Source organism: Tyto alba, unplaced genomic scaffold (genome assembly GCF_018691265.1).
Source record: "Tyto alba isolate M040663 unplaced genomic scaffold, T.alba_DEE_v4.0 Super-Scaffold_28, whole genome shotgun sequence".
Lineage (NCBI taxonomy): Eukaryota > Metazoa > Chordata > Aves > Strigiformes > Tytonidae > Tyto > Tyto alba.
The window spans coordinates 12,087,243-12,101,453 of record NW_024881302.1 but is presented as its reverse complement, the minus strand read 5'-3'; the positions used below and the strand labels follow the sequence as shown (position 1 = coordinate 12,101,453).

The 14,211-nt window shown below is 38.5% G+C and overlaps 1 protein-coding gene, 1 long non-coding RNA gene and 1 other non-coding gene across 6 annotated transcripts in view; 1 reads left to right on the top strand and 2 right to left on the bottom strand.

The window, feature by feature from the left end:
• Positions 1 to 261: 261 nt before the first annotated feature.
• On the top strand, positions 262 to 7,033 carry LOC122153965. 2 transcript variants are annotated; one of them, XR_006165833.1, is made up of 4 exons: positions 262 to 327; positions 692 to 780; positions 4,405 to 4,499; positions 6,255 to 7,033. It is a non-coding gene; the product is annotated as an uncharacterized LOC122153965 (long non-coding RNA). The 2 variants fall into 2 exon arrangements; XR_006165832.1 differs by lacking the exons at positions 262 to 327; positions 692 to 780 and adding an exon at positions 2,202 to 2,440.
• TRNAT-CGU lies at positions 1,757 to 1,828 on the bottom strand. Its single transcript has one exon. It is a non-coding gene; the product is annotated as a tRNA-Thr (tRNA).
• A 968-nt stretch (positions 7,034 to 8,001) lies between the features above and the next one.
• MRTFB (myocardin related transcription factor B) overlaps positions 8,002 to 14,211 on the bottom strand; it is a 90,833-nt gene continuing 84,623 nt past the window's right edge. For all 3 annotated transcript variants that reach the window (XM_032983653.2, XM_032983652.2, XM_009964607.3), the window contains one exon: positions 8,002 to 13,462. In XM_032983653.2, coding sequence (XP_032839544.1) covers positions 12,924 to 13,462 — 539 coding nt within the window. In that variant the 3' untranslated portion in view covers positions 8,002 to 12,923. The remainder of the gene's footprint in view (positions 13,463 to 14,211) is intronic.

Below are 14,211 nucleotides of genomic sequence, written 5' to 3'. Positions count from 1 at the left end.
TCCTTGAGGTCGTAGTAACAGGAAGCAGTATCAGATATGTGTTTTGTCCTTGAGTTTGATTTTTATATTTAGTTTTGAAAACACTCTTATGAAAGCAGCTTCAGGGACATGGCTGTTCCTCACTGGCCTTCATATCCATGAGAAAAAATATGTAAGAAAACAGAAACCAATTTAGAAAATGTTGGGTTGTAGTTTTGCACATGCTGTGTGCTGAAACTGTCACTGCTCAAAATCAATAACTTACACTTACTCTTCTCTCTAGGGAGACTGGGCAGTGTTGTCATGGATTTCATACTAGAAAGTTCAAGTTCAGAAATGAGCTGGAAGGTGTGCACTATGATTTCCTCTCTGCTGACACTTCATCAAAGCTAAGCCAAATTTGCCAAAGAGCAGTTCTGGAGACTTGTGAATGTTGGCAGTAAACTAAGTGCCAAAAATATAAATTTTAACTACCTGTAATTAATAGAGTCAGATAATCTTTGTAACCTTAAATCTGTGGGGGAAAAAAAAAAAAAAAAGCTTTATATAGAATAAATGGTTATAGTCCTTGTTTAAATCAAAATACAAATGATTATTTTGACCTGCCAATAGAATTTACATATTTTATTTTAAAATATTTTACAAAGTCTAGTGTAAATAGTTAAAGATGGTTATTTGTGTTCATACAACAATTGTACAATTCTGATTCTAGACAAAAGTGGTACAGAATATGAAAAGGAGATTTGTCAGGAAGAAAACAAAGCTGTGTGGACTCACGAAAGGTCAGCGAAACTTCAAATGGTAAGCAAACACCAAACCAAACATGTATCAGTAAAGATTCCCTTCCATTTGTAGTGCTGTTATTATTTACATCATTAGGATGGTTTTAAGTGCAGTCAGACCTTGGCTGTGTGTGCGGGTTTGGTGTCTGGTCCCACTGGTGTCCCCGGGCTGGACGTCCCGGCTGCTGGGGATCCTGCCGGCCCACCCGGGGTTGCATGTGCCTGGGGACCGTGTCTCCCCTCAACCCAACCGACCCCCCCTTCCCTCACCCGTTTTTCAACATCAGGAGTTTTTCTATTAAAAGAAGTGAACACTAACCAGATTGCAAATAATCCTTCTAAGTGGTTAGTGACACAGATGAAGAAACCTCATGTTTTACTAACCACAAGATAGAACTAAATAATTAAATGAATTGGGGGGGGGGGGGGGGGGGGGGCATATACACACCGAGACGAACCAGGAATTACAGGATAATCTCGGTGGCTGGAGCCTGTGGTGAACATCTCAAACGAGTTGGCAGAGGCTCCCCCTGTGCCACGGACCCCTGGGGGGTGCCAGCACGTCCTTCGCGGCCGCGTGGAGGCAACGCGCGTGCCGGGGCCTCGGCAGCCACCCTTTCCTTGCACATCTATCGGAAACTAGCTTCTACTTGTACTTCTTCAGGTTGAGCTCGAAGGTCTCCTGCGTACAGGACTAGGCCCCGAGGAAGGCGGGTTGAAGAAACCATTTCTGTTGTTGCGAACGTAAGGAGCGAGGTGCCGGCAGCCGGAGCCGCGCGGCAGAGGAGCGCGGGGTTTGCTCGCAGGCGTAGGGGGGTCGCCACCGCTGGCTTGCGCTGTTCCTGCTCCCTGTGCCCACGTCCTGCGCTGCCGCTCGCCCTCCCGGTGGGCAGCCGGGGGTCCCGCCCGGGGCCAGGCCGCGGGGGCGCTGCGCTCGGCCCGGCCGCCCGCCTCTAAAAAGGATCGGGAAAGCTCCCGCCGGTGCGGACCCGGCAAGGCACGGACGGGGTTCGAACCCGTGATCTTCGGTTTACGAGACCGACGCCTTACCACTTGGCCACCGCGCCTGCGTTACCGCGCCCTCCCGACTCCCTTCTAGCGCTGGCGCCGCTCCCGCGCGGCGCCGCTGCTACCGGCCGCGCGCGCCGGCACGTGGCGACCGTTGGGCGCTGGGGCGGGCGCGAGCCGGTGGGGCGCGCGCGCGGTCGCTTGTCCCCTCAGGAGCTGAGGGGGCGGCGGTGGGTGCCTGCTGAGGGAGCGAGGGGTGTGTGCGTGTGGGACGGGGCCGAAGGGAGCCCCTCGCTCCGCGGGAGCGGCGAGGACTTGCTCCGTCCGTCTTTGGAGGCGTCCGCAAGGGCAGTGCTCTTATCCCGTGTCGGTCCCAGTGAGGCGTCGGGGCCCCTGTGCGCTCCCGCCTGTGTCGACGGAGTTTGTGTTCCCCTGGGGAAGGTGGGGTTTTGGGGTGCCGCGGGTGACGGGGGTAGGCGGCTGTGCTGCAGTGGCGGTGTTCGTTACCAAAAGGTGGCAGTCTTACATTTAGATCAGTAAGTGTGTTGGAAGGAATGTAGTCTTCCTCAGGCCAGAAAGAACAATTCAGAGAGGCGGGGGGAAAAGCGGGAATAAAACTTTCCTCCTTGGAGAAAAGAAGCAGAAGTGCAAAACGTTGGGATAATTAAATGGTAAGTGTTAAATTAAAATCACTCAGTGCCTGGTACCTACTCCCTGTAAAATCTTAGTGTTGTGGAATGCAAAAAAAGATAGTAAATACATGTTTTTTCTAGATTTGGTTCCGTAGATATTTACAAGTGTGACCAGAAAACAAAGCTTTTAGTTTTCATTTAGTGTTGATTGTGGAGATTCCTTTAAATTCCCTATGAAACTTTTGCTGGGCCCTGAAGTTATATTCCATCTTCCTGGATGAAAGCAATTTTGTTTATTGACCTGTTGGGTGTACTGATCCCAGCTATGATCAGTGGGGGGGTTTGTTTTGGTTTGTTTTGTTTGGTGCTTTTTTTGTTTGTTTGTTTTTGTTGAAGAAGCATGTAAACATGTTAACAGAGGTACCTTTGTAAAGGTTGAGATCAGAGTTACTAACTCTGTGATGCTGTAATGCAGGTGTGTTAAGGGCTACACAGCTATACAGCTATCCTTTTGGGATGTTATTTGAACTGTCATCAGGAAGACTCATGCCTGATGGCTTGGTTGTGTGAACAAACTTCAGTTCCTTAAAAGTTGCTGTTTGTCAGCTTCTCTGGGATAACTCTATGCATGCCTGTGTTTCAGCAAACAGGAATTTGAATTGGCTTCACCTACAGTGACAGGTGTCTAATTTAAATTACCTTAATGGATATTCAACCCATGTTAAGTGTGTCTGCTACTACCCCGGGATAGCTGTTGCAAAGGTGACTTGTTCTGTTTTGCCAGTCCTTATGGGCATAACTGGTGGCCTGGCCCACTCAAACACTTGCTGGAGTTTATCTGCTAGTTCATTGCTGGCTGCAAAGAACATAGCCTCATCTGGACTGTGGAAAGCGGGGAAGCCAGAATAGTACTGTTGCATTCTGCTTTTGTTTTAATCATTGTGATCACTGCAGCACTTCAAAAGTGTGATGATGTGTAAGGAGTGGAAACTAACTCACTCAACACCTGTAACTTTTATGATAAGGAGTGAGCTCAGAGGGCCAGTTATTTTAGCTGATGGGAGAAGAGTTACTCTTAATATTACCAGGAAGGAGTTAGATTTTAATAAATAATGTTTGACTGATGTCCTTCCATTTCTGGCCTACTACTTATTACAAAATATGTTCTTTTATGTGCCATACATGCCAGTTTTAACTTGTCATCACAGTTCCTGTGCAGCTCACATCTGTGTGTGTTTTGTTCATGTTTTTATATCTTTGTGAACTGAGAAGTAATTTTATGGTGGGAGGAAGCAGAAGGGACTATTTGAATTATATGTGGAATTCATGTGAGTTGTATCTCTTCAAAAACGATACATTTTTAATAAATGTATTCAGTTGGCATCAGAAATAGTATTTAATGGTAGGTCGACTTCTAATGCTAAAGTTCTTCCTTAACTGTATGGGGAGATTGAAAGTTTAACTTGAAATCATAAAGGTTTTCTGAGTAGATTAAGAGGAAGTACCTGATTGGGTTTAAAAAGAAATCACCTACTCTCTGAGCCTAACTTCTTCCTCAGTATGTCTGGAAAAAATGTTACTCCCTGTCTAAACAACGTAGTGTTTAGTGGCGAGCTGATCTATTGAAACAATAGTTTTATAACTAGAAATTTAAATTTGATTTTAAAATGTGTAATTGCCTATGGTGTCTATTGAGGTCTAGATACTTTTATTTGGAAGCGTCTTTTATGATGGCCATTACTGTTGTTCGAGCTCTGTGTGCAAGCCCTTATTTTTTATGCCGAATCCTCCTTATGCAGTGTTCTCTTCTGACAAAATCTTTTTTAAAACAAAACATGAATTTCCTAAAGAGAAGTCCTTAGAAAAATTTGTGCAACTGAGTTTATAAAGACTTGCTATGGGGTAGCAGGAATCTTCCTCAATTAACAATTACTTGAGCATAGACTTTGTCCTAGCTTTATGAAGAAATGTTTCTGTTCACTATTTTAACTTTTAATCAACAGCATTTGTCTTGGAAGGATTCAAGAACGATGGAGTGTTACAGTAGAGTAGCCTTGCAGTCCTTGCTCTGCAGAGAAGACTGAAGACTCATCCTCAGGTAATTTTTTTATGTGAAGGGAAGTATTTCTTAGAGTTACTCTATACATTTATGGATAAACACTTAAGAAAAAAAAAAAAAAACAAAACCTCTAGTTTTTGCATCTCAGATGCTCCTCTGATTGTTACTTTGATTCTCCCTTAGGAAGGTCTCAGTGGGGTTTTGCACTATAGTATGGGGTGTGAGGAAATCTGTGGGACTTCTCTGATACCAAAGAAACATCTCTGACTTGAGACAGTACAAATGTTCTAAGAAATATGTCACTGGCAACATCTGTATAATACAAAACAGGCTAGTAAGCAGGAGTGTATAGCATTTAATATTGTACAGAGTAAAGACAAATATGATGGCCATTTGTAGAACATGGTTTAATATATTCAAGTTTTATTGAAAACCAGGATTTGTTTCTGGAAAAAGGTCATTCAGCATAATCTCAAGCTTCATCAGTCCTTCTAATTTGTCTTGGTGTTTACATCATCATACTAATGTGAACACAGTTTGGGAGGGAGGGTTATGTTTATATTTCTTGGTCTTTGTAAAACAATCAAAATCTCAGATTGCCAGTTGGCACCAAAACAAGTGCTTTATCTCTGATACAGTCTAACTATAAATTCTGTAATGCACAAACACATAGTCAAAAAGTGCTGCACTTGGTTTGCAATATTTGCTTGGTATCTGAAACTAAGTTTGTGGTGTATATAGCCTACAAACTTTTAGAATGGTTAAAGTTCATACAGAAAAGACATTTTATGAAATTTACAGGGCATATTGGTAAGTTTTAATTTGTTCACTTTTCTGGGTACTGCTTACTACTATGGCTTTTGCAATATTTGGCTGAGTTCTGATGTCATCAGTGTAGAACAGACTTTAATAAGGGAAGGGTGGGTCATCTAGTATGGGACAGCCTCCAAAAGAGGAAGTATAATAGTATTATCATTACAAGAAGCTTGTGCATATTGAACAGCTCACAGCTCATTTTCCTGAAGAAATGCAGAGGTGTTACAGAACACAAGCTGAGAAGAATACGAATATGAAATCCTACAATCCATCACATCTTGAAAACCGTGGAATAATTCAGGAAAGTCCTGAATGAAAGTGGCTGCAATCTTGCCTACATCAGAAAGAATTTTCTAATCCTTTTTTTGGCTTATTATAGTTGTGAAATATCCTTAATTTCTCACATAATAGCCTTATTTTTTGTACTTGGGTTTTTTTTACAAATTCTGTTTTGTCGTTAAAGAATTACAGGTTGCTTTTCAGAAAAATGTGACACAAACACTATTTCCTTTCTTGTTAAATTTAAGACTAGTACTGTAAAGTATGAAAAAGAATCACAGTATTTTGTAGGTAAAAAGAATGCCCTTATAAACTTGGGGATTATTTCTGTATCTGTGACAACATAACTCAGTTGGGAGCAGAAGTCTGCTTTGCAAGGTGAAATACACCCAGTAATCTCCAATGGTAATTGAATAGTTTTTTACTTCAGTCTGAGAGGCCTTAAAGATTCATTTGCATAAGAGAACAAAAAGTTGTATTTGACTCACAAACAAGGTTAAACTATTGGAGGAATATTCAGAAGCTTGCCCGATTGCACAGGCACAGCTTTCCAATAATTTTATCTACATGGCCTGCTCTAAGCAGCTCAGTGGAACCATGCCATGAGTCTGCTCCAGGGAAGTGACATGAGAGGTTCACATGCACCTCTCTGGAATGCCTCATTTATTTTGTAGTTTTCCTTCTTTCTTTTTCACCCAGGCACTGTGAGTCAGAATACTACAGGAGCGCCCTCTCTCCCTTGCTGTTGCTTCAGCATTGCAGATTATTCCCTCATTCACCAACACTGTAGGCTAATCAAAGAGATTATTTTTAGAGAATTTTGCTAGAGACTTGACTCAGTGGTTGACAAAAATACATACTAGAATCTTACTATATTTTTCCAAGTCTTACCACAGCATCTTGAATTTTGATCAGTTTTTCTTTTTGATGGGATCGGTTTAAACTAGTGCTTGTTCAGTGATCTCATGAGCACCCCTACACGGTCAATGCATGAATTATGTAACTTTAAAGTCCTCTTCTGTGCTAACTTTAGAAGACTTTTTAAATAAGGTGTTTTTTCCTGTGAAAAAGAACAGGGAATGTCCAAAATTACTTAATGCATCTCTGCAGTTGTTAGTACACTGTCAGGGCTTCTTATGTTTGTGCAATTAACACACACAGTTACTCTCTGGGTAGCTCTTGGTTTTTTAAGATTGGGCTGAGCCAAAAGAACAGTTAACTAGTTAGTAGATGAGGGGTGTGGGGGGTGAACCCCAGCAGCTGCATGTGGGATTGTTTTTGGAGGACAATGGCCACGTTGGACAAGAGCAAGACTTTGGCTACATCGCAATACAGTAGGCCACAACCTTGAAGAGCCCTTGAGGATGAGAAAAGAGGAAGAAGAACTGACAGTGCTGCACAGCTAGGGAATGATGAGGACATCTTGACCCTGGTTAGCCAGAAGTCTTGGGAGCAGCAAACAGGAATGTAGAAAAACAAGATAAGGATGCTGAGCTTTGTCTGAATAAAACATGCAAGGTGACATTTAAAGGAAAACATCTGGCTGTTTCTTAAACAGTGGAAAGTTTTCTAACTTGAGCTAAAAGGGTATGGAACACTGTGTTTGTGCTTGTAAGATTTAATTAACTAACAGGCTTAGGAGATAGCAGTAACTATCTTGTAGCCAGTAAGTTGTCTGGTGTATTATGGACAGAGGTAATGACCAATCAAATGTTAGTTTTAGGCATGTGGACAGTGTGTGGAGAATGCATGTAACCAATCAAGCCTTTTGTTTATGTGTGATCAGTTGCTAGGATGATATAATAAACGCGCTTGTGTCGGCAAGAAAGGTCTTCGATTTATGACTCTTACAGAGCTGCCGGAGTCCGTTATTCTCCTCAGCTGCACATCATGAAAACAGGATGACAGATTACAACATAAGGACTGTATGGCTTATGAGCTATATAAAAAGGTCATTAATTGCAAATGTTTTAATTTTTATGAAGCCACTTCATATAAAATATATTGAAGGGTATCACAAGTATAGTTCACTTGTGTGTTACGTAAGATAGTTACACTTGTGTATACATCAAGATTAAATTTTATTTCTTTAATGACAAAAGTACTGAGAAGTCTGGGTTCTTACCCTGCCTTTTCTTGAAAAAAGAATAAAAGACAGGAAAGGAGTTAATATAATAGTATTGCTAAAAAAAAAAAAAAAAATAAATAGGCCAAACCTAAACTTGTAGAGTTCAGGAAATCTCTATTCTTGCAGATTTTGGGCTTGGAAGATAAACCATCATTCTTTTGGAGTTTGTCTAAGTGCAGATTTCATTCTTTTTCCTTTTTGTGAGAAAGGTACTTGGAGCATAGGTCAAATGTTTCTGACTCATAAAAGCCAGAATTTTTGTTGACTATTATTAATGGTATTTTTTACTTTTTAATAGTAAGCATGGACAAATGAACACACAGTTTTCCTTTTTTATTTGAGACACTTAGCAAAAATGCTGAAATATCAAACATTTCCTCAGTAGCTACAATATTGCCACTATGTACAAAATATTTGATAAATGTAGTACACATATAAAAATACAGTATGCATTACATATATACAGTACAATGTGCAAAACATATGGCATTCAAACATATGGAATTGATTTTAGGGGTGCAAACAGCAAATACAAAGGCATCATGGTTTCTTATAGAAAGGCAATACATAAACTGACGCCCTGATTGCCATAATTTGCATTTAGTAAAGTAGTGCTTAAATGAAGATGGCCCTAGAGACAGGTGTCTATCTTCTTCTTTTCACAAAATGAGATGCTAAGACATAATTACGACTATGAAAATAAGAAGAGAAACACCTACTAGGGTTAGCGTTATTTCTACTGCAAGCAGTACTGTGAAGAAAAATCCTATCTGGAAAAAAGCCTGTGCTATTACTTAATACAAATTTCTCAAACAACAAAAACAAATCTGTACTGTTAAACATCAAAAACAGCTTTGAAAATATCTACATCCTTAATTTTAAAAAAGTATGGATAATACTTTCGGGGATTTCATTTCCTATGCTTCAAAATACAAAGTGCCTCCTTTGGCAGTATAAATGGCAATGCTTTGGTTCCTATTTAAATTTTTATATTATTATAATTTATTTTAGGCTGTCTTTTTACTATCTGAGCTGTATTTTTTTTTTTTTTTATAAAAATAGTGTGATTATATAGTTATTAACCATTCCCTGCTTTTTATTGAGAATTTGCTCTCATAGCTAGAATGGTTTTTTTGGCTAGATTTCTACAAATACATTTATGTACTTTTAACTTAAAGTCTTTATACTCAGTATTGGACACTACAGAATAATGTAGGTGTTTCTTTTTTGCACTTTATTCCTAGCAAACTGGTATAAAAGAAGTATTTGAGATTACTTCAGGTTTTAATGGATGCTCTTTATTGGCCATGTATATCCTATATGCAACTCCAATCCACATATCTCACATAAAAAAACATCTGAAGTATAGCCTAGAAGTCATCAAAAGGCGATTTAATAGACCACAATATAAAGAATTTCAACAGAACATTTAGTAGAGATAAATGGAAGAGATTTTTTTTCCAGTTTTAGTATAATTTGCTTTAAGTTCGTAATGCACTGAAGATGCCATCCAAATAATAATTGTTTACATTGGTAAGCTTTACTGTGTATTGATTACATAATGCCCTTCCAGTTAAATGAATTCTGCAATTGCATTTTCTCTGCCTTGAGAACAGTTCAGCAGCTTGTGCTTGGTTTCCAATTATGGTGCTTACACTTTTCAGGCATCTGAATGTTTGAGATTATGTAATGTATTGAAACTTCTATTTTGATCACCTGCTTGCTTGAACGTAACTTTTGTTGGTGAATTTTAAAATGCCTTGGAAAGAAATTTCAGTATTAAGTAGAGATTATTTCTAAAAGCTGTGGCCTCAGCTTTTTAAAGGCCTGATTCTGCAAGTCCACATTGCTGGATTAGACTCTAAATTTCTGTAGAGAACTACTGCCATAAATTCACTCTATTTTCAGGGAGAACAGTTAAATTTATGACAGTGATTTTTCAACTATTTATAACGTTAAACAAAACGTTGCCTGTAAACTTACTTTCCTTAACTAATGGTGAATGGCACTAAAAGTGCATAACAAATACTATTTCTGTGTTAAAGGAAGGATGTGACTCCTCTTGATTAACATTAGCCACGTAAAACACGTTCGAGCTCTCTAAGGATCTAGAAGTGTAAACACCAACTTTTGATTTTCACACTGATAAAATGGTATTCTTAATTACTTTGAAGGATCTGCCAACAACACATTTAAGAGGATGTGTTCTGTTAGTATATTGCAGCCATTAAATGGCAAATTTAGTGCCAGTGCATTCCTCTGCAACTGTTCTCTGAATGAGAAATATTCAGTTCTGTACAGTCAAACTGCACAGTCATGATTAAATTTCTAAGATGTATTGTGTTTGTGTTACAAAAATTGTCATGTAAGACATGCACACACAAAAGTCTAAGCAAAACCTATTTCTGCCATACCAGGCATATATGACTATGGCAAATATATCACATTTCAGAACAAAGTCTAAAGCAAACCATTATATGTAAGGTTTAATACACAATTCTGAAATGTACAAAAAAATAATCACACATTCCCTACACTATAATATTTGTACTTCAAAAACTAAAATGATCCCTTAACTTTTTTAGGTTTTTTGTTGTTGTTGATTTTTTTTTTTATTTTTATTTTTTGCAAATAGACTTTTAGAGTAGAAAGCTATACTGTACTGATAACAACACATCTCAACTGTTTGGGTTTATTTCTGCACATAGATTCCTATGGATTATTTAACATTCTACACTGCCAATAAGGATAGTTTTGTAGCAAGATGACTTTGCCAGTTTTAAGCTCTATTTACATGCACATCAAAATGACAGTACAGCTGCTCTAGCTTAATTTGTCCTCTAAAAATTAATTTACTTGCCTCTTACTTAATCAGAAGGCAGGGTCAAAAAGGGGTAACTCTAACCACATAGATGTGGTATGATGTATCACACACAATAAATTGACAGTACTGCAGAACACTAAATTCCATTCAAAGTTGTTCCTATCAGACCAAGAGTCCTTAATTCTTAATCTTGTAACAGCTGAGGGCACTTAAAATTTCAGAGTATTAGCTCCCAAGATAATATGAAAAGGAATGCAAAAAGTTGAATGTATTTGTTCAGTGTTATTAAAGAGTCCTATACCATCAAAATTTAAGGCAGACAGTCCATGTGTAATATTGTACTCAAGTATTGTAGGCACAGCAAGAAGGAATAAGGAAATATGTCTTTCAACTTCATCTTTTGTCGTGAAAATCTCCACAGATTGTCCGTCTGTACTTAGTTTCAGATTAAAGTAAATTCTGGCCTGTAAAACTATTGAAGATATATAATGATTTAAAGTGCTGGTAACTGATATGGTGCAAACATATGATGCCAGTTTAAGCCCTGAATCAATTATATAATCCACTATTTTATCTGAAGGCAATCAACTTCTGTAATATTAGTAAACCAGACTGCATTGTATATATGGAGACATAAATTTGCAGTTAATTCCACAACATTTTCTGACAAAAGTATTGTTTGATGTTAACATGATTGTGTTTTCTTTTTTTAAAATGTGATACAGGTTGCTAAATAGTTAACAGCTACTTTCTGGTTTCATTATGTCTTTGATATCTATCACTAGTCTAAGAAGTAAGCAAAAGCTTCAGGGCATTTTTTCATTATTTCCTACAAAACTTTATTTTTGAAGGTTGGTGGTGAGGAAGGAATTATGCAATGAGATCAGTTTTCAGATTAGAAAACATACCACGTTTCCGCTGTTCAGGAAATAGGGGACTGTTTCCTTTTATCTTAATTTAGGAATTCCCTTATAGGAAATAATTCCAATTTTATGTTTGATTATCAGTCTCTGTTATCTATGGCAACATTTAACAGCTATTACCTGAGACACAACCACAGAATTTCAAGGTATTTTACTTCTATTTAAATTTTTTGTTTGTTTTTCCAACTGCTTTAATAATAGACTCTGAAAAAAAAAAAAAAACAAAACAAAACAGCTAAGGACTTTATAGTATTTTCATGCTGTGCTGTGAGGTAAGAGCTTAATTTTTGCTATTATCTGTTTCAGGTATGAAATGTGCCGCCTTATCACAAAACAGTACATCTTGATACTGCTATTTAGGATTCTCACTGAGCAGCTTATCTGTTTAGTTTCCCTGATGTTATGTAGTGGTAGACAAAACTATTCAATAGATAAAGTATTAAGAAATGGTGGTTGTCCTGTCAGTACTGTCCCCTGCGACTCTGATCCTACAAACATCTTTTATTGAGGGTACTGGGACTGTTCTTGCATAGATGCTTGTAGGATCATAGTGCACAACAGCATTAATTAAACTTTTCTAGTTCCTCAAACTGTTCTAATATGCTGAGATACTGGATTCAGTGATCTAACAAATATCCTCAAAGACAAAAGTAAATTAGGATATTTCTTATTTCCATTATAGTAATCTCTTGTTTGAAGACCACCGTTCCCCTCTGTTCACAAAAATAAGGTTAAGAGTATACAAGTAACTGTCTGAAATACACATTAAAACCTAGCTATTAAATCCAGAGCATTGCTATAGAAAATTCAGTGTTCTCAATATTACCTGGCGTAGCTACAGTGGATTTCTTGCAGTTACACTTAATATCCCTTTGGATGCAATTAAATTCTTCCCTCATGATTAAAGAATGGGGAAAGAGTTTTAAAAACCACAAAACCAAAATATAAAAACAACTTGAACAAATTAAGAGACTAGATATATGAAATTTCACTGAACCAGCCAGTGCTTGTACTTGCCTTTGCCCTCACAATTCATTTTGAACCTGGCTCAGGCTATCCACAGGAACAATGAAGTGCAGTGATATCTCACCCTCCCCGAAACATCTGCTCACTGTGTCAATACAAACAGTTGAAATCTCACTTTTCTTCTCTAAGTTTAGCCATGTTGTGTTCCTCACTTAAGCATAACAAAGTCAGTGACATAACTTTTCTTAAATATTTGTGATGCATTTACCTTGGGGTACTTTTAATTAGTAAGTACAATCATCCTTTCTTGACTTGTGAAATTCAGCTTTCAGAGGGCCCTGGTCTGCATTACTGATAGAAGCATAAAGTAATTCAGTTGTAAACTTGAAAATCAGTAAGGAATTAGCTTCAAGCATTTGTTCTTCCAAACATTACGGTCTTAATTTATCTTAACTGCAATCAGAATGGTACAACAATGGACCTCTGCTATAAAGAGACTTGCAGGTTGTGTTCTCATTGGCTAGAGCTTAATCCCAGTGCAACTGTAGATCTTGTGGATCTAGAAAGTCAGTGGAAAACACGCTGGGGGCAGTAGAACTGAGAGGAGTGAGTCCAGATGAGGAGTTGGGCATTGTAATGTCTAGCCATTCCATATTGTCCAAATTTGTATCGGGAAGGTCAAGAGAGAGACAAGAATTATTAGCGGTAAACTGTGGGTCAGATGTTTCCATTGGTGAATGAGAGTGATCTAAAATGCTGGAGTGATTAAGCAGATCATTCTGGAGGTCTTCAATTAAAGAAAATGACTCTCTGTCCTCATTATTGCTTGTCAGTTGAGGAATTTCATTACCTGATGGTAAAGTTCCATCCAAGAGGGCTTCAAGTTGGTTTTCCAAACTTATAGACAAGCTGGTTGTTGGTTCTAAGGACACAGGAGGAGGGGCCATTTGGATTTGTGGTGGTGGGCGGGATATCACTGTATTCACTGGCATTGTAGTGATGTTGGCTGTTACTGGTCTCATTTTAGAAATGGGAGATGGTTCCTCCTTTATTGGAAGGGAAATCTCTGTAATAAAAAAACCCAACTCACTACTGAATTCAGAAAAGATAGGGACATATATCCTCAGGTTTACAACTTCCATCTCTTTTTTTCCTACTTTGGGATGCATCCACAGTGAACTCAGTGGAGTAAGAGGCATTTTGCTGTTCTGATAATACTAACACTACATATATCAGACTATGTCAGGTCTTCTATGAACAACAAAGTATTTTAAAACAAGTTCCAGAGTTCTGCTTTCCAGTAATTCTTCAGCCAAACAGAATATTCAGACTGATGAAAAAAGGAACAGTTTTCTAGATGTTAGCTTTACCTTTTTCATGTTTACAGTTCTTCTAACTAATTAGAATGATTATGGAACTGACACATTTCCTCATTTAGAGAGGCGTACCTGAACCAATTTTCAGTTCCCTCCCTATTTAGTACTGTGTCCACCTTGATGAATTCAGAGTCTAAAAGATCAATTGATGTGATTAGGATGCATTTATTCTTGATTCTAGAATCTAAACTTACTCTTCTGTCAAGAAGTTCCATCTAAGATAGTGACAGAAACAATAAAATGAATTAAAGCAGCGTTCCAATTAATTCTTATCATAGAACAATTTGGGTTGCAAGGCACCTTAAAGATCATCTAGTTCCAACCCCCCTGCCACGGGCAGGGACACCTTCCACCAGACCAGGTTGCTCAAAGATCTGGGGAGGGGGCACCCACAACTTCTCTGGGCAACCTATGCCAGCGCCTCACCACCCTCACAGCA